This window comes from Myxine glutinosa, chromosome 4 (genome assembly GCF_964187855.1).
Source record: "Myxine glutinosa chromosome 4, kmMyxGlut1.1, whole genome shotgun sequence".
Lineage (NCBI taxonomy): Eukaryota > Metazoa > Chordata > Myxini > Myxiniformes > Myxinidae > Myxine > Myxine glutinosa.
In genome coordinates this window covers 203,791,570-203,818,221 of record NC_136264.1, presented here as the reverse complement: position 1 = coordinate 203,818,221, position 26,652 = coordinate 203,791,570, and the positions used below count along the sequence as shown (strand labels likewise).

The window sequence follows — 26,652 nt, the reverse complement described above, 5'->3', positions numbered from 1 at the left end:
AGTGACAGGAACTCCGAGCACTCGCCGTGAACTCCCGAAGCAGAGCAAGATATCAAATCGTGACCGTTCACCACCAAAGCCAGAAGATCAGAGCCAGCCACAAGAAGACGAAGACGAGCGATGTCGGGACACGACTGTTCGTTGTCAAATCCAGGACTCGAGAGACAAAGATAAAGAGCGGAAATCAAGAGGAAGCCAAGAGAAGAAGAGTTCGCTATGGAATCCCGAAGCAGAGAGCTTTTCGCCGACCATTCACCACCAAAGCCCGGACTCAAGATAGTGAGGAAAAGCCAAGAGAGGACAAAATGTCGGGGAGACGACTGTTCGCCACCGAACCCAGAAAAGGAGAGCAAGCCGAGAGAAGAGACAAAATGTCAGGTGACAAAATGTCGGGCAAAAGGTTCCTTTATACCCAAGGCTCTGACGTCATCCGTGCCTGCTCCACCAATCCCATAGTCCCATCTTTACATCAAGTACATCAAGATGGCGACGCGACATTCGGAGCATACTACCGATGCAATTCTACCTGGACTAAGGTACTCTCTGCCTACCTCTTACAAACGTAACGGTATTTTGCTTTTCTATTAGGTCTACAGAACAACATATTAAAAGTTGCCAAAAAATGGACTACCAGAAAGGGTCTAGATATGACGTTAGAAAAAGATTGCAGCCAATGGTAGAACATGTTCGATATCTACTCATGACTGGTGAATTGAACACTTTACAAGCACTTTAACCCTTTGAGGTTAATTTTTGGGGGGTTAAATTAGTGGTTAATCCCACTTTCTCTGTTTTGAGGTTAAATTTTCACACTTGTCACATACGTATTAACCTTTGAAGTTAATATGACTTTCAGTGAGCTAAATACATCCTAAATAAATAAAAGAATGCAAAAAAAATCATAATTTAATCGTAAAAATAATTCATGACTCAAAGGGTTAAGTGTAAAAATTATCCCTACATATCATTATTTCAGTAAAGTTATAATTCCTGATGCTAACAAAAATATCCCATGTGACGTCATTGATGCTAAAACTTCCTCTTTTTTGTCTCAGGTCGTGAAAATGAGTGCAGAGCAAGCACCAAACTGCCCCTTGTGCCAGAAGGAATTACGTAGTGAAGACAGAGTCGACATTGGTAGGAAAGGAGCTGATGGCATAAACAGGGCAAGTGTCGAGAGAGGAGATGACATCATTGTAGCAGCTGGAACTGGAGTGCACAGGTATTGCCGTAAGGAATTATGTTAACAAAAGGAACATTGAGCAACATAAGAAAGCCAAGTTATATCAAACCACATCCATCAAGAAAAGTCCACGACGCCTCTTGAGTGGACCGTACCATAGTGCAACTGACTGCTTATTCTGTGGGAACAAAGTTGCGATGAGCAAAATTAGTGGTGATTACGATGCCTATAGCTGTGTTAGAACATATAACTTTGTGGACAAGATACTGTCACACTGTAAAACACAAAGTGATGACTGGGTCACTACTGTCCAGGGACCGTTGAATACTTCAGCGGAGAGTTGCTGCAGACTGTTTGTATCATCATTCATGTGATGTACATTTTCGCACTCGCCGGAATATATTTATGGCTGAAGGTGAGGGGCTTCATGATATTGTTGTGGCACTCCTTGTCGGCCTTCCCCTTTACCAAGAGGGGGTTAATCCCCTTGTCTTTTACTGAACGACGGGATCCGGGGGCTATGACGTCCTTCCCGGGCAGCGTTAGGTAGGGTTTTTAGGACTAGGGAGTCGCTATTACCTAAGTACTAACGCTGGCCGGAAACGAGGAAATAACTCCCGCCCGAATCACGGATGTTGATGTAACAGGCCGAGCGGATAGCGATCCGCGATCCGAGCTGTTAACCAAAAACTAAACCCGATTCTAAGCGGTTGTAATCGTGCCGCGTTTACCCAATGGAGGAAATGACTAAAACGGTCGGACCAAGTGGAAAAGGAATAACACAATAATTTATTAACAATTTGTACACTAAGAAGAAGAGGAAGAAAAGTAATGTACAGTGAAGAGGAAGAAGCAGATACACAGGGCAGCCTTATACAGTCTTATACTTATTCCTTGGACACGGGCCCGTTCGCACTCAGACTCACTCTCACTCTCAGACTCACTCACACGGGGATGTAGATGGTCCGGTTGAGGATCCAAAGATGGCGTCCACAGCTCGTCCGGTCCCCGACTCGTACTGTGCAGGCGATGGAAGACGGCAGGCAGCTCTCCGCGTGGCGTAGGCGCGAGGCGGACAATTATATATCGGGGGATCGGTAAGCGGTGAGCGGTTATGTTGGCTCACGGCCGCGTATGTGATAGGAATGCTGGCGCTTGATATTCGCTCACCGCAAGCCCAAGCCAAATTCCCAACCAGTGATCTCCAACAAGCCCTTCTTTACCGGGCGCCTTTCTCCACGAGTCCTCACAATGCGCTCTCTCCAACAAAGTCCTTTAGCACGCTCGCTCCCTTAGAGTCCTGCCGCAATGAACCTTCCCCAACGAGTCCTTTAGCGTCAGACCTTTCAATGCAGTCCTTCAAACCTCTGCTCATACTCGAGTCCTCAACACGTTTTCTCCTCATAACTCGTTCACAACCCAAGCGCCTCTCCCATCATAACTCGAGTCTCAACTCTCGTGGTATTTCCACGTATTCCCTCGTGGTCCCCCTGTGCTGTCTTTCCCTCGCGGTCCCCCTGTGCTGTCTTTCCCTCGTGGTCCCCCTGTGCTGTCTTTCCCTCGCGGTCCCCCTGTGCTGTCTTTCCCTCGCGGTCCCCCTGTGCTGTATTTCCCTCGTGGTCCCCCTGTGCTGTCTTTCCCTCACGGTCCCCCTGTGCTGTCTTTCCCTCGTGGTCCCCCTGTGCTGTCTTTCCCTCGCGGTCCCCCTGTGCTGTCTTTCCCTCGTGGTCCCCCTGTGCTGTCTTTCCCTCGTGGTCCCCCTGTGCTGTATTTCCCTCGTGGTCCCCCTGTGCTGTCTTTCCCTCATGGTCCCCCTGTGCTGTCTTTCCCTCGTGGTCCCCCTGTGCTGTATTTCCCTCGTGGTCCCCCTGTGCTGTCTTTCCCTCGCGGTCCCCCTGTGCTGTCTTTCCCTCGCGGTCCCCCTGTGCTGTCTTTCCCTCGCGGTCCCCCTGTGCTGTCTTTCCCTCGCGGTCCCCCTGTGCTGTCTTTCCCTCACGGTCCCCCTGTGCTGTCTTTCCCTCATGGTCCCCCTGTGCTGTCTTTCCCTTGCGGTCCCCCTGTGCTGTCTTTCCCTCGCGGTCCCCCTGTGCTGTCTTTCCCTTGCGGTCCCCCTGTGCTGTCTTTCCCTCGCGGTCCCCCTGTGCTGTCTTTCCCTCGTGGTCCCCCTGTGCTGTCTTTCCCTCGTGGTCCCCCTGTGCTGTCTTTCCCTCATGGTCCCCCTGTGCTGTCTTTCCCTCACGGTCCCCCTGTGCTGTCTTTCCCTCGTGGTCCCCCTGTGCTGTCTTTCCCTCGTGGTCCCCCTGTGCTGTCTTTCCCTTGTGGTCCCCCTGTGCTGTCTTTCCCTCGTGGTCCCCCTGTGCTGTCTTTCCCTCATGGTCCCCCTGTGCTGTCTTTCCCTCGTGGTCCCCCTGTGCTGTCTTTCCCTCGTGGTCCCCCTGTGCTGTCTTTCCCTCACGGTCCCCCTGTGCTGTCTTTCCCTCGTGGTCCCCCTGTGCTGTCTTTCCCTCGTGGTCCCCCTGTGCTGTCTTTCCCTTGTGGTCCCCCTGTGCTGTCTTTCCCTCGCGGTCCCCCTGTGCTGTCTTTCCCTCGTGGTCCCCCTGTGCTGTCTTTCCCTCGTGGTCCCCCTGTGCTGTCTTTCCCTCGCGGTTGTCAGCTCTTTCACGAGCCTCGATTCAGTATTTAAAAAAACAAAAACAAAACTCTGTTCAAGCGTCTCTCCCTCATCATAACTCATTCAAGCATCTCTCCCTCCTCATAACTCGTTCAACAGAGGACCCCGGCTCATAACTGAAGCCCACAGCGCATTTCTCCTCCTCATAACTGAGGTGGGGGCCTCGCGCAACGGGTTTTATTGCCACGCCCAGCGAACCCTCTGGAATGTCCAGCCACACCCTGTCAGGCGATGTCGCCCGAGCCCTGGTTGGTTGATGAGGTCTTACCGGCTCCGCCCTTGATGGCTGCCTGACGTGGTCACACCCCCACCCTTGCACTCCGCCCCCTTTTTGGGCCTTACCTCATGGCATTTGGGCTGGTTAGAGCGGAAGCCCAAGGGCAGCGAACGCTACCGGCCCAACACGTAACAAACCGCGAGGGGCAATGGGGTGCAGACAGGATGGTGTGCAATGGAGTCGGTTGGAGGGAGGGCTGCGGAATGAACGGGGCCTACTCTTATTTGTTTTACACAACGCAGATGCAACTATTGGAAATGGCCTTGTCCTAAACACATACTATGAAATAACTAACGTTCTAAGGTGACCTACGTGTTGCATGTGGCCTAACTAGGGGGGGGGGGGGCAACTTTTAACCTTTAATGATGTTACCTGTGTGGGTTCTCAAAAGACTTTGAGAGAAAACTACAAAAATCCTAACTAATTACTTCAACAGGACGCATGATGACGACGAGGACGCCCAGAAGAGAGGCCTCATAGAAACCGCCGCCAAACTCATAAAAAGTGATCGAAAAACATTGGTTCCACGTTTCAAAGATAAGTATCCGAAAGCTACAGACCTTAAACTGTAGTCTGCCATAGACTATGTTCCCCCGAGCTTGTGTTGTCTGCTTAAACATCTTATCGTTGGAAAGGACACCCGTTAGAAAGAAGCGAGTATTGGGCACACAATTGTTCAAGCAGTGCTGGTCCAAGAACTGTGATAGCACCATTAAAACTTGGGCTCGCTGTCCAAATGCATCATCACTTCCACTCAAGGTTTTTGACAGACAGTCATTCTGCCATGGGTTATTGCTCCTCGTACTCAGAAGTGCAAAGGTTTTGAGGAAAACGCCTCTTCTTCAGTCGCTCCTGATGTTTTAGGTGGCGTCAACATTCTGGATATGATGCTGTTGTTTGCAGCAGATAACGTCGACCACAACATTGTGACCCGAGATGGAAAGGGTACATTCCATGGCACGGGAATGATAGCAGCCGTAACCCCAGGCCAACACGTCGACCACACGGTTCTCAGACGCAAATTGTCCGACTTGGACATCATTGACCAGACAAAAGTGGATATCAATGAATACCGTTTTGCGGAACACACTCGTCGCATTACAGAATTTCAGCCCCTGCCATTCCTAAATGAACTGGACCACAACATTGGCATAATGTGGGAGATGTCCTTTCACTTCACTCAACCAGTACCAAATTGGTGAGGAATGATGCATGTACGACACAAGGACTGTGACTATCCCGGACAGTCTCCGGTAGTTTTCTACCGATGATTGATATGTACCCTGGCAACAAGACATGTATCTTCTCCACACTAGAGTACATTTGAAAACTTGCTTATAAACATAACACCCCACCAGTTGTCACTTTCGACCAGCCACTCTTTTGGAAAGCTTCCGAGATAACAAGTGAATCCTCTTGGATTGCGCTGAGGTTCGGGCATGGAATTTCTAGGAGGAAGTATAATTTGTATGCAATGAAAGTACATGTAATATGGGATCGAGTAAGATTTGACATATCCACTTTTGTTATTCCCGATTCCTCATTATTTCAGAGTACATAGGCATAATGAAGAATATGACAATAAAAATCAGTATACAGAATTATTTTATTTAATTAATGCATTTAAATGTCACGAATTTACGTCACGTCGGCAGCGAGAAGGGGTTCCCCAACACGAACCAATCAGGAACTGCCACGTCACACTTATATGATCTCAGAATTCCTGTGACAGGAATTCGCGTTACACTGGCTGGAAGTCATTCGCTAGAGGCGCTTCCTCAGCGCTAATACATGAGGTTCCAGACAATAGCCCAGTTAGCGATGTTGTGCTGTTACTTAGGACCTTCCATACCTTCATGAATCTGTTGGGGGCCATCGGAGTACTGATGAAGGGAGTGGCATGAAAGACGTCTTGGAGACTATTTACGGTGAAAACACTGTGGTGCCCATGATGAATGGAAAAGCTGTGCAGCGCGCATTTCGGGGACACCACCTTGTTTGTCAGTGTCTGATGCACCAGATCGCAGCTCAAGCCATTGCAGATGAGCCAAGATTTGAGATCTTCATGCAATAACTTGACAGACAATATACAATGTTAGATACGAGTGATATACTGTAGACTTGGACACATTACTCAAAAGTGATTGTATCAAACGGATTTCCCATGGACTAGTTTCCAAAAAGTCTGAATTATCTAATAGTTCAAAAACGAGCAAACTATGGCTGAACTATCTGCAAATGTTGGGAGAGGCCCGGGAACTTGTCGAGGCCGATCGCATAGGGTCATGGCAAATGCACCTCCACGCTCTATCTGACTGCTTACCAATATTTGCTGCTGCTGCACATCCCAACTATCTAAAGTCTGCTTATCTTTACCTGCAGAAGATGCAGGCGTTAGAAACTGAAAACTCTGCAGTATTTTCGAAATTCAGAAACGGATTCCATGTGATCCGACGCATCGACCAATACTGGGCTGGTCTTGGATTAGACTTGGTGATCGAACAGACCCTGATGCGGTCCCTTAAAAGTACGGGGGGCCTGATAAGAGGAAGTGGAATGACTGAACATCAACGAGCTGTTTGGACAATGTCTTCTCCTGTATCCTCCACCTACAACTATGCCATGCAGGAATTCTGTCGAACCTTATACACAACGAGCGAACTACACAAAGAGGCATCTGTATCACGAATAGACAGGGACAAGATGGACTTGGGCAAAATTGCCACAAAGCTTGAACAGCATTCTCCATTTTCGGATGAGGTGATCCTTCACAACATCATCACAGGGATAAATGCTGCTGCAGATGTCAATGTGCAGGACCTTTTCATTGTTGGCAGAAAGAGTGAAGTGAAGAAAATGGAAGGACAATCTGCCTTCTCATATTCGCACAAACGAAACAGGACACTTCGCAAAAACGAAGACATTCGCACAAACTAAACAGGAATACCAAGGATCGAACCATTGATCCAGCACTGTTATTTCAGAGGTTCCTTGAGGTATCTCAGTCGGGAAATCTGTGCCTAGATGAGGTAATGAAATATGAACTTTCCCCATATCCTCCATCCTTGTTTGAAGCAAAGAATCATATGTGGAAGCCAAAAAAGCACAACTTCTGGATGCTATACGATGGAATGTTACTTCGTCAGAAGATGCTGTTCTTCATTCAATTTCAAAAACTGATCACTACGTTCTAGATGGTGGTTCACTTCTACATCGACTGAAACGGACCTAAGGCAGCACCTACAACTCAATTGCCGACGCCTACACTTCTTTCACGCCAGATCTGTATGGCAATGCCACCGTTATCTTTGATGGATATGATGGAGGATCAAGTACAAATGACAATACGCATCAGCAACGAAATCGAACTCTGGTTTCGAACAAGGTCAACATATTGGATACAACAACATTCGTTGGGAGAAGGAAGATTTCCTCTCAAATGAAAATGAACAAACAGGCCCTCATCAACTTGATCTCTGAACGCTTGCGGCAGAAAGGCTGTAATATCATCCAAGCTGAGGGAGATACAGACTTGGACATAGTGAAAACATCCGTCGCAATGACATCCTACAATTCAAAAACCATGATCGGAGAAGACACAGATCTGCTGGTATTGCTGCTGTATCATGCAACTACAAAGGATTGCAAGGACCTGTACTTTCGGTCAGACAAGGGGGAACCAAATGTTTATAACATCAAAGTTCTGAAATGGTTGCTTGGTGACGATGTCTGCTCTGATCTATCGTTTGCCCATGCCTTCTCCGTATGCGACACTACTTCGAGAATCTTTGGGTTGGGGAAGAAATCTGTTTTCCAAAAAGTCATCAAGGGTGAATCTGTCTTGCATGCCTGTTCACAGGTCTTTTGCGCACCAATGGTAGATCAATTTACTATAGAAACCACTGGTTGCAAGGTGATGGTGTCCTTGTTTAACGGGACCCAATCTGACTCTTTAGCATCATTACTCTACAACTTCCTTTGCAAGAAAGTGGCCACAGCAAAGACCTTCGTGACACCCGAAAGACTGCCTCCAAAAACCTCAGCCACAAACCTTCACTCTCGGCGGATGTACCTACAAGTCATGGTTTGGATGGACAAGACGGCATGGACCCTACTGAATAAGGCTGAGACGTGCAAGGGGACACACTCATTCCACTCATGATGCACAATAGCCCTACACCAGACATTCTGCTCAAAATAATCCACTGCAACTGCACTACGGGATGCAGCATACTGAAATGTAGCTGCAAAAACATCACCTTAAATGCACCAGAGCTTGTGGACCTTGCCAAGAAGGCAACTGAGGTAATGTGGCTACTGAGCCATTTTCAGATGATGAAAATGAAGACTAAATATTTGGGGAAGGTACGTTGGAACATACACTCTACAGAGCGAAACGAACTTCTCGAGGGTAGACTGTTTGTGTAACTCTTTTGGTATTTCGGAGTATTTTAGTCCGTTTTTGTTTTTTTGTCAGTCGTACATTTAGTTATTTTTACTCATGCCATATTTAGACCCTTTCTGGTAGTCTATTTTTGGCAACTTTTAGCATGTTCTGTAGACCTAATAAAACCAAAAAAATACCATAAAACGTTTTCTTGCAATTTTTTGATGTCATGTGGCATATTGATCCGACTAGTACACCATGAACAAATTACAATTTCCTGCCCTGACTTCCTGAATCAGAGTGGCGACTCAACCAGGATTGTAGCCTAGTAACTGCTTCGGTAGAACCATCCCTCTGCATAAGGCATGGTACATGTTATGGTTTGTGACCTTTTTCTTCTGCCTTCCCCCACACCCCCCTGTGAGTTAGACCAAGTGGTTTGGTCCATGTGTATAAAGCCTTTGATTGGCTGTGGGGTGGGGGAGTGGCCAGGAAGGTGATTCAGAGGAGTGAGCGGCCATTTTGGAGGAGGGCTTATGGCAGAGTGCTTTTTCAGGGGTTGTAGAATGTCCAGCTGCAATCTCTCCACTTGAAGGGTGACGTTGATCGAACACTGGCTGCCTGCCTCGGGGCCGACTCGTGGACTTGCCTACTCCTACCCCCTCATGCTCGACCTGCACTGGGGCCCACTACGAGGCCTGCCCTGGGGCCCACTGCTGGGCCTGCCTTGGGGCCCACTACGGGGCCTGACCTGGGGCCTACTGTTGGGCCTGCCTTGGGGCCCACTCTTGGACCGGCCCACTCTTGGACCGGCCCACTCTTGGACCGGCCCACTCTTGGACCTGCCCACTCTTGGACCTGCCTACTCTTGGACCTGCCTACTCTTGGACAGGCCTAACCTTGGACCGGCCTAACCTTGGACCGGCCCAATCTTGGACCGGCCCAATCTTGGACCGGCCCACTCTTGGACCGGCCCACTCTTGGACCTGCCCACTCTTGGACCGGCCCACTCTTGGACCGGCCCAATCTTGGACCGGCCCACTCTTGGACCGGCCCACTCTTGGACCGGCCTACTCTTGGACCGGCCTACTCTTGGACCTGCCTACTCTTGGACCTGCCTACTCTTGGACCTGCCTACTCTTGGACCTGCCTACTCTTGGACCTGCCTACTCTTGGACTTGCCTACTCTTGGACCTGCCTACTCTTGGACCTGCCTACTCTTGGACCTGCCTACTCTTGGACCTGCCTACTCTTGGACCTGCCTACTCTTGGACCTGCCTACTCTTGGACTGGCCTATTCGGGTTTTTCCCTCTTTTCTCCCTTCTTGGTTTTATGTGTTGGAAGAGATTTTCGTGTGATAATCCATAAATAAAGACAGTGTGACTGAAGGCTTTGCTTGGTGTGCTTCAGGCCGTAACATACATGAAGAAGATGATGATCAGTTGGCCTGAAAGCTCAACTGTAGAGAAATGACGACACAATGCTTATTTTAAAGACTAGAACGGCACTAGATAGAGCGCATACCTCTGCCAGTCTCACCAGTTTATATTTTGTATCCCACTGATCGGCCGGATCTGGATTCAGACCTGAACCAAAATCGAATCGACTAGTTCTTGTCATCTAACCCACTCGTCCACCAAGTTTCGTCATAATCCGTCCATAACTTTTTGAGATACCCTGCTATGTATCGTTTTGGCCCCATCTCCCAATGATGAAAAATCACTTACAAAATTCTAGTAGCCGAATCCGGATCTTCACCAAAATCTCATCATTTCGTCGTTGTCAAATACCCTACAGCTCCGCCAAATTTCGTCGGAATCCATCCCCAACTTTTTGAGATATCTTGTTCACAAACAGACAAACACACAGACAGGGGTGAAAACATAACCTCAATCCACCTTTGGTGGCGGAGGTAAAAATGTCATATCACTGCTGATCCATTTATTCATCTTTGTAAAAATAGCAATTACGCAAAATTATTTGTAAACGATCTTTGGAATGCAGACGTATCCTCAAAATGAGTTTTACATGTAGGTTAATCTTGTGTTCTCCGAACACCGCACCTCCTGCGCTGCAATGAAGGCCGTGCTCGGCAGAAGGTAAAACATGCTGCCAATGATGAGGAAGAGATGTAAAATGAAGGGAACAATATGATGCCAAGGGTGGATAAAATGAAAGGTACGATCTTCTGCCACACATTCCTGCCATGCACAGTAGGCTCAGGTGCATAAATCCTCTATAACAAATGGAATGATCTGTACGGGGGACATCAATTGCCTCAATGCATATCCTCGCCATCACATAATGAGGATTACAGGAAAGACATTGATTTAAAAAAAAAACACATTGCGAGGTCATTTTTCCCTGCAGAGCACGGTTTGGCCTTTTTTGGGCACCATGGTCCCCTTTTTGAAGCAATGTTTAATGGCCGGATGCTCCTTCCTGCCTGCCAAACCTGTTGGTTTCGCCTCTTGCGACACCCTGGCGTTAATTCAGCGATCAACCGGGATTCGAACCCAGGATTCTAGGATCCCAAGCCAGCACCCTAACCGCTAAGCCAACAACAGGCTTCATCATCAACATAGAATTTAGAACCCCCTCTATGAAAATCTATTTAGAGGCCATTTTTTCCCCACAGAGCAGGAGTTGGCCCTTTTTCGGGCACCGTGGTCCCCTTTTTGAAGCAATGTTTTATGGCCAGATGCCCTTCCTGCCGCCAACCCTGTTAGGTCGCCTGTTGCGTCACACAGGGAATTACCAGTGATCTGGTACTCAATTTGCCGACCTCGGAAGGAAGACGGGCTGAGTCAACCCCCCTGGTGTTAATTCAGCGATCGACCGGGATTACAAACCCAGGATCCTAGGATCCCAAGCCGGCACCCTAACCGCTAAGCCAACACCAGGCTTAGGAAAGACATTGATAAGTAGGTCATTTTTTGAAGATCAAAGTTCAACATCTGATTACACATCTTGTCGAGCTTTATGGCAATCTGCTCAATGTGGAGGCATTTTGCTATCCATGACTCACCTGTCGTGAATAGAATTGACGTACAGATTGACGAACCAGGTGAGCGAGTACTGATACATGGGGTCGATGTTTCCCAGCTGCGTAATGGTGAAGAAGAGTGTGGAAGAGTGTTGAGCGATGGGCCGGTAACCTTCACGAGACTCTGCCAGTTTCAGCTCGGTCTTCTCGGCAATCTTCGCGGCGCAATATGACATCGGACACGTTTTCAATCAACATCACATTTCCCCAAGAAACATCAAACCTCCCCCGAAGATGACGACACAAGTCTAAAGCTACCTTAAGGAAGCATTTATCGCGTTGGGCAAGAGACTCACAAACTTATGAGCTTACAATTAGGAGCAAATGAACTTACTATTTATAACAAATTTACCTGGTAAAACATTACATTGCCAAATGAATAACTCTCCACCATTACCTGTTGCTTTTTCGTTATCTCATTGGACATGACTTTTGCAGAGTCCAGTATGTCGATGGCCGACTCGTCTTCCAATATGTTACCCGTAGACAAATGCAGGGTTTCCAAAATGTTGTCTTCGGTCTCCTTCAGCTGCCGCTTGTTTGTGGCGGACTGTATAATCCGAGCATTTCTCTCGTCCTCGAGCTCAGGTCTAGACAAATGGGGGATAAACTATGAGTAGACAGACGTCACAAAAGGTTACGATAAAAGTGGGCTTGACAGAAAAAGTTTTTTTTATTTTATTTTCTAGGACCGGATGGCCTAGAGATACACCCACTCGCCTGGGCTTCAATTCTGATCCAGCAATAAGCGATCATCCCGGTGTTTCACAGGCAAGGTGACTCAACAATGTGTGTGCCAACCCCGTTCCCCAGACGGATGTTGAACTGGCATCCCGTTTTTCGGCATTAGCTGGTGGACGTTAAAGATCCAACAGTGTCCTTCGTGAAGAATAGGCGAGCTATCACCGGCACCACAAAGAAATTACAAATTACTGCCCTACCTAGCAGAAGGGGCACAGCTGCATCCTCAGCTGATGATGTTACCCCACAACCTCCTGCTGCATATGAACATAGAAGAAGAAGAGGTTCATTTAGAAATACACTGATTTCTCTTAATATTCCGCTGGTGATATACTGTATGTACAGCTCTCCATGAGATAAATATAACTGCAGAAACAAGCAGTTGTAGACTTGGATGGTCATGATAAACTTGTTTGGTTCGAGTTAGGGTTTGATACAATTTGGTGACTTTAAATAGTGTTACGGTAGATACATTGTTGGTTAAACCTACTTGCAGATACAAATATGGCTACCTATGAAGGGAAAAGCATGCTTTTGTGTTCATCTGCACTATGGTATTACCAGTGTTACGGATTCGTCACTTCCGTTGTTGGGGTTTTCATCCACTGTAAACATTTTTGATTCCATGTACTATTATTGTTGTCGTTTAAGGGAGTTGAAATTACTATTTTCAAAAGGTAAAAAGTTAGTTTTAAATGAAACCGGAACCGGACGATGACGAAGAGGAAGAGGAGGAGAAAAAGGTGGAGCGAGCGAGTCGGACAAGAAGCCTAGTTGCTTCGAGGTCTGGAGCGAACGATTGGCGAACGAGAGTCACGAGTGAACTTTGGGTTTCCCAGGAAAGGGAGTCCTGCGACAGAGTTGTCATTGCTGTGACAGATAAACCTGCGTGACAGGTTTTGCAGTCGATTCCGAAGAGAATCGTTGGAGTGCCGTTATGCCATGAGAGCGGGCCGTCAGCCATTTTGCCTCGCGCGCTTTGCGCTTCGCTCAAGGGTTTTCACTTCGCTTCACCCATTTTCACCACATTCAGGCATTAATCTGGTGTGTGTGTGTGTGTGTAACGTGGCTTTTGAGTGTGAAATCTGCGGTTCGCCGATTTGGAGACGTGAAATGTCCATACCCGGGGATGTGATTTCCCAGTCGCCTTGAGGGCGCCTTTGCGCAGCTTTGGCCGCGTGACTGTGACTGCCAACCCAACGGGATTCTGGTCTCGATACGACATCGTACGGACGATCACTGGAGTTGAATAGACTTTGGCTTGAAGCCGGAATGGACTTTGGCTTGAAGCCGGGATTAGAGACATTGGGAATCTTCTTCTTTTCGCTCACTTGGAGCACAGTGAGTTATATTGTACGAACCTGATGGTACCATCATAGGAAATATATATTGGTTGTACAATTGATTACTATTGTTGTTGTACTGTTATTCTTGTGTGATCTTAATACAATATTTGTTTGTTGGTATTGGTGTGGCTTCACCATTGATCTTTGACATACAGAATAACACATCTTTCTGCCGTGACTCCTCTCGGGGCTCGGAGGTACACCGTGACCAGGGGGTTTGGGGGGGAGCACGTAACACCAGCTAATGCTCTAAGTCCTCACTTTTCCTTGGCTACGACAATGCCAATAAGCTGATCCTCCAGACCCTCGGGAGTGATCATGAAGTTGAGCAGCGAGACCTTGGTGGCAAGCTCCGGCATGTAGTGAGGATTCCTTAACTTGGTAGTGATGTAGAAGCGAAAATCTCTCGAATACTCAACAATATTTTCCCCAAGCCTGATGCACTCCACGCCACCTGGATGGAGGAAGCATTGAGAGGCAGAGCTACCAAAGAGGAAAAAGGCAGTGCAAGCGTTACCTTGGTATGCGATACATGAGGAAAGAGAAAAGGAACATTTGACCATTAGGAAATGGGACTCACCCTGTTTGAAAGTCTGCTTGAGCAGCAGTGGCTCCAGCGTAGGATCCAGTTCTTGACCCAGGTTCTCAAGCAGAAGTGGTGAGCCAAACTGCACACAATTCTCCAAGCTGCGCATGTAGTCACTGTCACTTAGTTTGATCACTGTCAGCTTGTTGTCACGTTCGGCATTCTTCACCCACTTGTTTGCCTGGCCTTCTGGGTCAATCATAAGTGGCCTGGAGTTTTGGGGGTTAAACAGAGCAAATCAAATTTATATATTTTAATTTTTTTACAGAGACCATTCAGTACTTTATTAGTCAACATTGGAATTAGTCCGAAACGGGAGCTTATGGATTGGGTCTCGTCCGTCCGTCTGCCTGTCTGTCTGTGCATGTGTTCGCAACCATATATCGGACATGTATGGACCGATTTTGTTCATACTTGGTGCAAAGGCAATAGGCAACAAATGCAACAAAGGCAAATCGGGCAATCATGATGGTGTACATATGCACATCATTTGGATTCATGATGCGATCAAAGATGGTTGACTGTCAGCCATTTTAGTTGTAAACTAGAACGACACCCTTCGACGTCACGACGTCGACCAATATGCCTGCGCCCACATTATTACATCATTGTTATACTTGTACCAAGTTTGATTTAAATCCATTCAGCTGTTCTCAAGTTATCACGTTTTTACCTGACATGACCTCTGGCCTTTAGCCTTTGACCCCAAACTTTAATCAGTTAAACTTTACATCATTATACATACATGTACCAGGTTTGAATTGCATCACTTCAGCCGTTCTCAAGTTATAGACCTATTACAGACTTTGACCTTTGACCCTAAAGTCTAATCAGTTAATCTTTACATCATTATACATAATTGTACCAAGTTTAAAATGGATCACTTCAGCCGTTCTCAAGTTATAGATCTATTACATACTTTGACCTTTGACCTCTTGACCCCAAAATCTAATCAGTTAGTCTTTACATCATTAAACATACTGTACCTGTACCAAGTTTGAATTACATCACTTCAGCTGTTCTCAAGTTAGAGACATATCACAGACTTTAACCTTTGATCTCTTGACCCCAAAATCGAATCGGTTCATCGTTACATCATTCTCCATAATAGTACCAAATTTGGTCAGAATCCCATCACTGGTTCACAAATTATCGCAGTAACAGGATTTTTTACCTAACATGACCTCTGACCTTTGGCCTCGTGACCCCAAAATCAAATCTGTTAATCTTTACCTCATTGTACATACCTGCACCGAGTTTGACAAGGATCCCTTCAGCCGATCTCAAGTTATCGCGGTAACGAAAACCTATCACGGACGGATGAACGGACAGCCGGACGGACAACCTGAAAACATAAATGCCTCCGGCGACTTCGTCAACTGTGGCGTAAAAACCCAGGTATTGAACACGTCCTCAACCATTGTTTCGGACTTGCATTTACCGAACTTGTTCAAATTTGGGAAACATATCATGAATGATGGCTTACATGTGCAGGTCATATGTTTTCGAGATCAGATCCAACATGGCCAACTGGTGGCCATTTTGTTATTTCAACCCGTCCCCAACCATTTCTCGACATGTATGGACCAATTTTGTTCAAACTTGGCACAAGGACAACACATGATTGTATACATATGCAGAATATTTTGTTTTGTAATTTTAACTCTGTACAGCAAAATTACTAAAATCACGGGGGCCATGACATTTTATGTATTTTTCTCCTTGTTTTTGTTTGCATCGATCTGAGGAGGTGTTTGTGCATCGATCACATTCAGAACAATTGTTTTACATGAATGACAATGCAATTCGTGGACAATGGGCGAATGCAGGTGGTATAAGGGGATTTCAAACTGGATTTCTCACAGCAGGTACCAGGGATTCTGATCAGAACACAAACAGGCCAGACAAATTATTTATATCTGTCGTATTTTGCAATTGTATTACCCCTCAAAATAATTGTTTCTCAATTGGTCATTGTTCACATGATGGAATTGTGATTGTCTTGTGCTTGGGTTGACTTTTCAAAACCACATCTACCAGCTAGATCGACACTTGATAGTGCGCACACCTCCTCTAGGCTGAACAGTTTACGTTTTGTATCCCCACTGATAAGCCAGATCTGGATCCGGATCTGAACCAAATTCTAATCAGCTTGTTCTTGTCGCCTAACTAACTCATCTACCTAGTTTTGTGAAAAACCCGTCCATAACTTTATGAGATATCATGCTCTGTGTCGTTTTTGGTTCTGTATCTTAATTGTGAAGAATCACTTTTTAAAAAAACCCACCGTATTCGGATCAGGATCTGGATCTTCACCAAAATCGAATTTATTTGCCCTTTTCAAACACCCGACCTGTCCATCAAATCTCGTCTGAATCCGTCCATAACTTTGTGATACATCATGCTATGCAGTATATCATTTTGCCCCAATCTCTCTATGGTGACAAATCACTTAGAAATTAAATAATTCTCTTATCCGCATGGTGTATCTCATTCTCATGTAAACATTGTCTGTCTCTGGTGTATCTCATGTGTTACATGGGTCAATCATGTAAGTGTAAAGCTTGTATTTAAATATATTTGAAGTTACACACTTGAGATATGTATATATATATACAGTATATATATACAGTATATATATATAATATATATATAAACATTGCAGCAACATTGTTTGTTTGAGGTAATTGCGGCGATCCAGTAGCTGGAAATTGCTGCAATCATTGTTAAAGTATCATTCCATCGATTGCTTGAGGTATTTAATTTGCTACCTGCGAGGTATCTCTGCTGAATAGTATTTCTGTTTATTTTAGGGTTATTTTATTACCTGCATATTCGAATACAGTAAGTATCAACCATCATCCTGTGTCTTGCTTAATTCTTCCCGCATCACAAAACAAACACACACACACACACACACACACACGTTTTCTTACCAGCGCCTCGAGTTATGGACAATGACGCCATTATCGATGGAAAAGCTGTCTGTGGGCAGGCCCGCGATGTTCCACTCTCGAATCTTGATGGGTTCACCAAGAGTCTTACTCAGAGAAAATTCATTTGAGCAAGAAATCTTCTTTTCCTGAAAATGGCAAAACTGTACTTTAGAGCAACACGGCAACGGTTGCTAGAGTGAGATGTGCATGGAAGAAGTTTCGGGAACTGAGTGGCGTGCTGATGAGGAGGGGAGTGTCGTTGAAGCTGAAGGGAAAGGTGTATGCTGCATGTGTGAGAAGTGTTATGATTTATGGGAGCGAGACATGGGTAATGAACGTAGAGCAGCAACGAAGGCTGGAAAGGGTGGAAATTCGAATGGTTCGGTGGATGTGCGGAGTATCGGTGAGAGAGAGGAAGACAAATGATGAATTGCGAAAGATGATGGGAATAGAGCCTGTGATTGATGCTGTGAAGAGGAACAGGTTGAGATGGTTTGGTCATGTGTTGAGGAAGGATGAAAGTGACTGGTTGAGAAGAGTGATGGAAATGAATGTCGAAGGAAGTAGAGGACGGGGAAGACCGAGAAAGACTTGGCTAAAGATGGTCGAAGAAGAAATGCAGGCAAGGGGGTTAACAAGGGGAGATGCAGAAAATAGGGCAAAATGGAGAAGATTGTCATGGGGACCGCAAGGCTAACCCCCACTCTAGCAGGGAAAACGGCCTTAAAATGCATGTTGTTGTTGTTGTTGTTGTATAGCAACAGAAAATTTCAAAACAGAACTTTTCATCTAAAAAAAGACTGACATCATGGAAGTCCTCATACTCATGTACCAAGTTAAATGCAAATTTAAGGAAATACTGAAGAGAGTCCCTTGGCGTGAATTTGTATTTTTTTGTATCTTACTACAATTCACCAAATGTCCGTCTGTCTGTCTGTCTGTTCCCAGGTACCACAAAAAGGGCTGAACCGATCACAGCGAACTTTTGTGTAGGTAATCCTGGGACCCCGTGGAGTAAAATAGGCTACATTTTTTTCCAATTTTTTCCCCTAATTTTTCCAATTTCCAATTTCCAATTTTCCAGTTTTTCCAAACACGATGGAATAATATTTATCTTACTATAATTCACCAAATGTCTGTCTGTCTGTCTGTTCCCAGGTACCACAAAAACGGCTGAACCGATCGCAATGATATTTTGGGTGGGTAATCCTGGGACCCCCTGGAGTAAAATATGCTATATTGTTTTTTCCAATTTTCCAGTTTTTTGGAACACGATGGAATAATATTTACCGATATGAACAGTGATGTGGCTTTTATTGAAATTCTACAAATACTATTTAGATTTTGATGATTTGCATGTGATATGATTTAACGGATGTTTATATTGTTGCGGATATGAGGATTGTATTTTTTTGATTGTGTTGTATTGTATTGGAAATTGGTATGAATTATTGCTTGAGTCTGGCCCCTCCTGCCTCCAGTGTTGTGTAAAGGTTAAAAGGGCGTCCCGGTAGTTAATTCCATAAAGCACACATTGAAGGACACGATAAAACCCTTGTTCAGTAGTTTATATCTTTATTATGTGTTTTAGGGTAAGGCCTTGTCTTCCATTAACATGACACTCCATTGCACCAAGTGAAAAAGATAGATTCCCTTCATTCCCATTCCCAAAAACCTCCATTTCCCCTTTCGTCAATTGCCATTCGCATTGCCAACCAACAATTGCCGCCATTGGCCACGAGGCAGGGTTGGGGAAGAAAGGCATGCCCGCCCGTCGTCATCAAGGGCGGAGCCAGAGGGTCGCGCGACCAACCAGGGCCGAGGTGAGCACACCGATGGGCGTGTCCTGAAGGCCGGCGGCTTAATCGCCGGCGGCGTTATAAAAGCGCGCGCGCAAGAGTGACCAGAGCGGAGCTGCGTGGTGAGGTCCATGAAAAGAGCTGAGTCGTCAGAGGAAAGCTGCGGAGTTGTAAGGTCCAAGAGAGAGAAGGGAGATCATCCAGCAGCGATTCTTGTCCAAGAGAAGAGATCATCCAGCAGCGATTCTTGTTCAAAGGAGATCATCCAGGAAAGCACAAAGCTGCTATTCGTCGCCTTGCTCACCAACAGCAGCGTCCACAGCAGCAACAACACTCAACAGCCGCTTGGGGCCTGGACGGCGGTTTTGAGCAGGGCGCGAAGGAACGGCGGCTGCCCAACGCGCCGATCGTGCTGCCGGACCCGTTGGACCTCCCTCTCCTTCCAGCCAATCCACTCTGCAATCCCCCGTGTGAGTCCGTTTCTGTTTGTTCTGTCCTGGGTAGTTAATTAAGTTTGTATAAGCTAGTGTTTTCACTGTGTCTCTAAAAGCTTCTGTATATTATTTTATTATCTTTCCATCTCCTTGGTTTCTTTGAGCCTGTACATAGTAAATAAATTTAGTAGTATTTTCACCCTTTTGTCTTCTTCTTCTTCCTTTTCTTCACATCCGTCGTTTTAGTCTTTTCCATATTGAATAGCTGTGGCGCGATACGGCCAACGTCGGGTGAATCGGGTGAATCGGGGAAACTGTTAGGCCGCGGTGCCCCCGCTCGGCAAACAACATCCTTAACCGCGGACCATAACAATTGGTGTCAGGAGTGTCGGATTCGGACCTGGGACTAAATTTATTTAGCCCAAATTTTGGACACAATTGTACAATTGGCGGTAACAATTGGTGTCGGGAGCAGGGTCGGACCCGAAGCGTGCGTAACGCGCTCAAAATTACGAGCTGCTGGAAATTGTTTTGTTTTTGAAGAAAAACCCGAATTTTGAAATCGCGCCATTGCTGGTCAAGGCGATCGGATGCAGGTGGGTGAGCTAGAAGAGGGGTTAGGGGTAACCCAGGACCAGAGGAAGGAAATTGAGGAGGTGGTTGAGGAGGTTTCAGGCGCGCAAAATGGCGCTCTCGCGCACGAGGTTATGGGCGTGCAAAATGGCGCTTCGCACATGGCCATGGCGACCGTGCCCGTGACCGTAGCAGCGCCACCGGTGGATTTGAATCTTTTTATGATGCAAATGAAGGCCCTTATGGACAAGAATAGTGAGCAATTGGGAGACCAAATTGGAAGTTTGAAAAACAGTATGGGAGAAATGGGGGGCAAAATGGGAGAAATGGGGGGCCAAATGGGGGCAATGAGGGGTACCGTTGAGGGTTTAGACAAGAAATTTGAGGGGTTAGACAAGAAATTTGAGGGATTAGACAATGGGATAGAGGGGGTGAAACATGGGTTAACGGGGGTGGAAAATAGAATGGCTGCCCAGGAGAATCAGATAGAAGGGGTGAAAAATGGGTTAAGGGGGCTAGAAAATAGGATGGAAGACAAATTGCGGGCAATGGGGGAGCAATCCGCCCGGGAAATCGAACAGATGGGGAACCAGATAGAGGAGTGAAAATCGGGTTAGAAAGTAAATTGGATGCTCAGAGGGATGAATTGGGACAGATGAGGGTGGCATCTACAAAAGAGATGGAGGAGATGAAAGAGGAGATATGACAAGGTGTAAGTGAGGAGGTCTCGGGGGTACGCGAGGAGGTAAAGTGAGGCGAAAAGCGTATAGAGAAAGAGGTGAGAAATGGGACGGCAAAGTTACAAGGGGGCATAGAGGACCTGACGGAGGAGGTGGAACAGCTGACGGTGGGACAAACGGAGTTAGTGGAGCAGGTACAAAAGAACACTGCGGTACTAGGAGGGTTAAAAGCGACACAAAGAGACATCAAGGACGACTTGATAGCAACGAAGAGGCAATGTCAGATGGTACGTGAGGGACTGACAACGAGGTTGGAAGAGGTGACAGAAGTAATGGAGACGAAGGACCGGGAGGTGAGGACGCACATAGAGATGGTCAAGGTAGCCTTAGAGGACGAGATAGAGGAGACGCACCGGGAAATAAAAGAGGTGAAGCAAAAGTTAGAGGAAGCAAAAGTAAGGGTGAGTGAAATTAAGAAGAGACGGACAGAAACTAAGAGAGAAATACAGGAGAAGGTGATGGAATATGTGCAAAGTCGGTGCTCAACTCATAATGGTGTGCTCACTAACCAAATAAAGAGTTTGCAGGTGGTGAAGGAGGTACGGAGACGAGGTGCCGAGGTGAGTGGCAATATACGTGGAAATGTATATGATGTGAGGGGAGCTTCAGTCGGCTTGGGGGTTGATTTGGACCCGGGTGTTCGTGAGAGGCCGTTGGTGAAGTGTGCGACAGGTACGGTGTGCGAAGGAGGAGGTGTGCGAGAATGTCCGACTCTGGGGTATGTGAGGAAAAAGTGCGCGCCAAGGAGTGAGTGTGCTGTCGAGAGTGAGTCGGTCGTAGCGCATGTGCGAGGGAGCACATGGAAGCGCGTAGTGGGGAGTGTTACAGAGGATGTAACGAGAGAGTGTACACCTGTGGTGAGTGTTACAGAGGATGTAACGGGAGAGTGCGCAAGAGGATGCGCGAGAAAGGTGTGTAACGGACAGGTGCATGAGGAAAGAGTGCGCTGTCAAAAGTAAGGAAGGATGCACGCCTGTGGTGAGTGTTACGGAGGAAGTAACGAGAGAGTGTGTGCAAGAGTATGTGCGAGAAAGGTGTGTAACGGACGGGTGCATGAGGAAAGAGTGCGCTGTCGAGAGTAAGGGTGAGTGCGTGACCGAGTGTGGAGATGAGAGTAGTAAGAGTGACACGGAGCGTAAGTTGGTTGTAGCAGGTGAGAGAGGATGTACACCTGGAATGGAAGGATGCACACCTGGAATGGTAGAACGCGTATGGGAATGCACGCTGGAACTGGTAGTAAGGCACGTGGTTGGGTGTGCGAGTGAGAGCACACCTGTGATTGTCACAGAGGAGGTGACCGAGGAGGGGGCGCGAAGAGGTGTGTTGGTGAGGTGTGCGAACGACGAGTGTGTGCCAAAGTGTTCGGTGGTCAGGTGTGTGACCAAGTCTGTGAGCGAAAGAACGAGTGCAATAGCGAAGTACGCGGGGTGTACGGGTGGCGTTGGAACACCGAGCTCGGTGAGGGTGAAAGGGGTAGCGTATGCGTGTGAGCATGCCGGTGAAGCATCGACGGTAACCGGGTTAGCGGTTTGAACGACATTTAGCCGAATCGGGCCCTCGGTGCGTGCCGAGCAGCTTCGCGTGCCGCGAGGACCAGCGGGGATCTGAACCACGGCGGTTTCGAAAGAACCGCCGTACGCGATCCACGCTGGGCCTCGCTCGGAACGACCGCGTCCGTGCTCCACTAGGCGGAGCGGGCAGCCCAATAGGAAGGGTCGTCATGGCGACCCCTTTTGGTTGAGATGTTCCGGCAGGTCGAGATCGGGACATTGGACGGCTCTGTGCCGAGGTGGTGCATGGGATCTCGGCCCGGGTAAACCTCCTTCCCTGCACCGAATGTCGGACGCATCCAGCCGCCGGCACCAAGCAACCCGCATTCATTGCTCGGCCATGCGAAGCCGAGCTTTAGAAGTGAATTGGCGCACCGAGAGGCACTAGTGAGTAGACATGTGACGAGGATAGTGGTCTGGACCCGAAATTTGAAAAACAAAATTTGATGATTGGCAAAGGATTGGCAGAGTGATGATTGGTAGAGTGATTGGCAAATTTTTGATTTGTTGGAATTTGATGTGCTAAATTGCTAGTGGGAGATGCCCCATGTGATGGGATGGCCAACCCACCATCCCTCACAGCGGGGGCAAAGGAGCACTAGATGTATGGGGTTGATGGCAGTGAAAACTGGCCTGGGAGGGTTAGGATATATCGTGTGTAGGGATCTAGAGAGATGACCTTAGGTAACGTTAAGATTAGGTAGTGACAATGATACCGGTAGTGGGGACGCAGATAGATTAGTGTGGATGATAATGACGTGGGAGCGCAATAGTTTAAAGGGGCGACTGGGAAGCGCAAGTTTCAGAGGGGAGTAGTTAGATGAGATGATGCCGTGTGTTTGAGGATTGGAAGTGTATTGTGAAAAGTGTGTAAGGAACAGGTGTGATTGCACAGGTGTGCAACTGAACAGGGGTATGGAGCAGTGTATGAGTGAGAGAAGGTGATTGTGAGTTGTGCTGACCAAATGGTCCAGGAAGGAAGGAGGGTGCAGGTGGCACCAGGTATGATTGCACAGGTGTGCAACTACAGGTGAATGGAGAACAGGTGTATGGAATAAATGGTCTGGAGTATATGGAGTATTGGAATGGATGGTCGTGGAGTGAGTATGGTGGAAACTATGGAGTGGAGTGGATGGTGCGAAGGTGTGAATGGGGGAAGGATGGACCCCCATCACGAATACCCGGGGCGGGTAGTGTAAGTGTTAGGTAGTGGGAACAGGTAAATTGTGGTTGGATATTGGCATCTGTGGTGCGGGTGAAAGAATGGTATTTGGATGGGTGCATTAGTGTTGTGGAAATGGCTGGGCGTGTAGCCTGTTAGTGTGTGTAGTTGGTTTGGGCACTCCACCACTGTGAGGATGTCGGCCAGGTGAGGCCGCAGGTGGGCTCTGGGAGCCGGTAGTTGTGGATGGGGCCCGAGGATCCGGAGGACGGACCCGGGTAGCCCAGTGCCAGAGGGCACCAAGGGGTGACAGAGCCAGGAGGGGCCTTCCCCAGTTAGTTAGGTTAGGGTGAGGAGCTAGGTAAGCTCGGGTGGCAACTACAGTGGTGGAGGTGTGCAGGTGGGTAGACCTGCTGGGAGAGCTACACGTCTCAGCCCAGAAATTGTGCAGGGGCACCGGGAGATGAATCGGGGGAGTGAGACCCCAAATTGAGAAGCACCACAGTTTGGTCAATGGGAATTGGTTTTTAGAACCCATAGTGTAAGTTGGCCAATGGATTGGCAGGGAAAGACCCTGGGTAGTGTAATAGTGCAGGGCCGTATGTCTCCAAAATGGCTCCCGTGAGCCGTTCATGTTTATTTCCTAATTTCTATTGGAATCTAATCTACGATGACCACTGAATCAAAAAAACATTGGCGCCAATTTTTTCGAACACTTTTTCCCGCCTTTTTGTGCATATGAACTATGACGCCATAGAATACACATAAAAAATGCAAAAATTAGCATTTTGGCTGTCATCTACAATGCTATTTTAAATTTTCCTGCTCTCATACATACATTATGGTGTCAATACCTCTAGTTTAATATTTATCGCATAAACTAGGAAAAAAGCATGTCTCAATCATCGTTTTGCTTTCTATTCAAGTATGATATGTCATACCTTTTAAAAGCCTATGGAAAATGTTCATGCTTCCGTTTACATAAAGGTATTTCCTTTGCTTTTGTTACTAAAGTCTTGTGCTGGGGTTTTCAATATATCTTCATTATATTCAAGGGGACCTATCAAACCATCATATGCAAATTAGTTATGATGTCATAGTAATATAGTGTTCACCATGCATTTGATGTATGCAATAATGCCATTATACATGAAATGGTTTTAAAACAAGGAAACCAAAAATAAGTACATGGACATATCTGGAGCTGACCGCATGAGCTACGTTTCAAGAACATCATCATCGTCGTCACTGTCGTCACCTGCAGTATGTATGTTAACAATTTTGTTCTCACAAGCTACTTCGCAGGTACACATATCTGTGATGCATTTGAGATTGTGCTTCCGACATGAGCAGATCATCGTAGAGCAACTTCCTTTACATCCACATTTGACTAGTTGAAGCACAGCCTGAGGTGCTGGCAAAACTGTTGTTGGTACGGGAAGAAGCCGGTCACCTTCCAGACGCCATCCATGAGAAGTTGGTGGAGGTAGAGTTGAAGATGCAGTGCCGCATTGTTTCCATATCATGGTGACATAATTTGCTCTGTTGATCTTCTGTACTAGGGTGGCCTTTATAGGGGGCAATTTCTCATCTGTGTACTGGCGCTTACTGAAGAGGAACCAACGCATCTCGTTCACAGAAGAGATTGTTGTGCCAGGAATGTAGAGTTGACATACGTAGCGCTCCAATTCACTGACGTCATCTTCCTGTATGCTTGGAGTGTTTCCAAGGTTGCCAAATGCTCTAACAATATCACCATCGGCTTTCTGCAGTGTATTCCAGCAGGAAATTTTTGATTTCCCGCAGAATGTGCCAGTCTGGTCACAACCACTTAAGACGTGGAAGCCAGGGAGTGCAGAAGCTTTCTGACTGCCCAGGGCATCATATATAGGACCTAAATCAATAGTTCGCCATAGACCACCTGTTCCAACAAGCATCGATGTTGCAGGACACAAGTCCTTGTAGCACCACAAGGCGAGAACTAACACATTTGTATCCGGACTCTGAATGCAGATCGACGTGGCCCCCCTCTGCGAAGCGTCAAGAGCATGAAGTAGCATTCTTGTATCTGCCTCCTCTTGTGTACTGTTCAGATGATCTAATATGAGCTTGTTTGATTTGCATTCCTCACTGAGTGTTGTCACATATATCTTCTCAGATTCCTTGCGATGCTTCAAGATGTGTGATGCTAGATAGAGAGTGAGTCTTTGCTTGTTGTCTTGGTTGTTCAGCAGTTGCTTTAGCGTCACCTTTTCAATGATTGCCTCATCGGAGATATTGTAAGCAAGGCTTCTATGATCTCCTAGGCGCAAATTGCGTGTTCTTTCCTTCAGGGAGTTAGGAATGTCATATCGGTCAAAAACGACATGAACTTCATGAAATCCTTGAGATTTGCAATCGAGGACATGCAAAAAGTGATTGGCGAGATCGTAGCAAGTTTTCACCCATGTAGGTTTCCCCATTGACTGGACCACGGCCATTCCATCAATGATTGTGACTCTGCCATGCTGTGTTTGCTCTCCTTGTGCAACAACAAGCTGCTGTTGGTCAGGCAAACGTTCCAAGATAGTCATCAGCTTACTTTTGGCAACACAAGACCGCAAGATACCATCAAAAGTGAAGAGTGAATGAGGATATTCTGCAAACTCAAACTCACTGATGCTCTCCTTCAGGTCAATATCTGGCCGTGACAGTATCACAACAAGGAAGCGGGCGAACAGTGCTCTTTCATTCTTAATTGCTGTAACAGCGACAGCTTTCTTGCTCTTCTTAACCATTCTTGCTGTCTTCCAAGTCTTGAGATTTGCCTTCTTCATAGGACTCCGGATATTCAGCTCTAGGTTTACAAGACGCTCTTTTTTTTTTTTTTTTTTTTTTTTTGTATACAATATCGAGGCTCGTGAAAGAGCGAACATTAATCACACAGAAAGACAAACCGACACATAAAACATATAACATAGGGAGCGGTAGACAAGATGGGGAGAGAGGGGGAAGGACACAAACACAACATTTGAGAGCAGGGACCGAGAGACATGGAGACATCGAGAGATCTGAGAGAGGGCGAGGGCTTTGGGGGGGGGGGGGCGTGGGAAGGGGGCAGTGGGAGAGGTATAAAACATATGGACACTGCCAGGACTTCCAGGAAAGAAGTTGGAATTTCAAACAAGGTGGATCTGGGGTGAATTAGCGGGGGTAGAAAAGATCAAGGTTTTGGATGGGG

General features: G+C 46.8%; 1 protein-coding gene across 1 annotated transcript in view; it reads right to left on the bottom strand.

Moving 5' to 3' along the window:
* The window catches only part of DNAH12 (dynein axonemal heavy chain 12), a 460,368-nt gene that overhangs the window by 51,526 nt on the left and 382,190 nt on the right, over positions 1-26,652 (bottom strand). The window contains exons 50-54 of the mRNA XM_068114298.2: positions 17,175-17,320; positions 14,233-14,447; positions 13,914-14,106; positions 11,963-12,155; positions 11,548-11,720 (exon numbers count right to left, since the gene is read on the bottom strand). Coding sequence (XP_067970399.2) covers positions 11,548-11,720; positions 11,963-12,155; positions 13,914-14,106; positions 14,233-14,447; positions 17,175-17,320 — 920 coding nt within the window. The remainder of the gene's footprint in view (positions 1-11,547; positions 11,721-11,962; positions 12,156-13,913; positions 14,107-14,232; positions 14,448-17,174; positions 17,321-26,652) is intronic.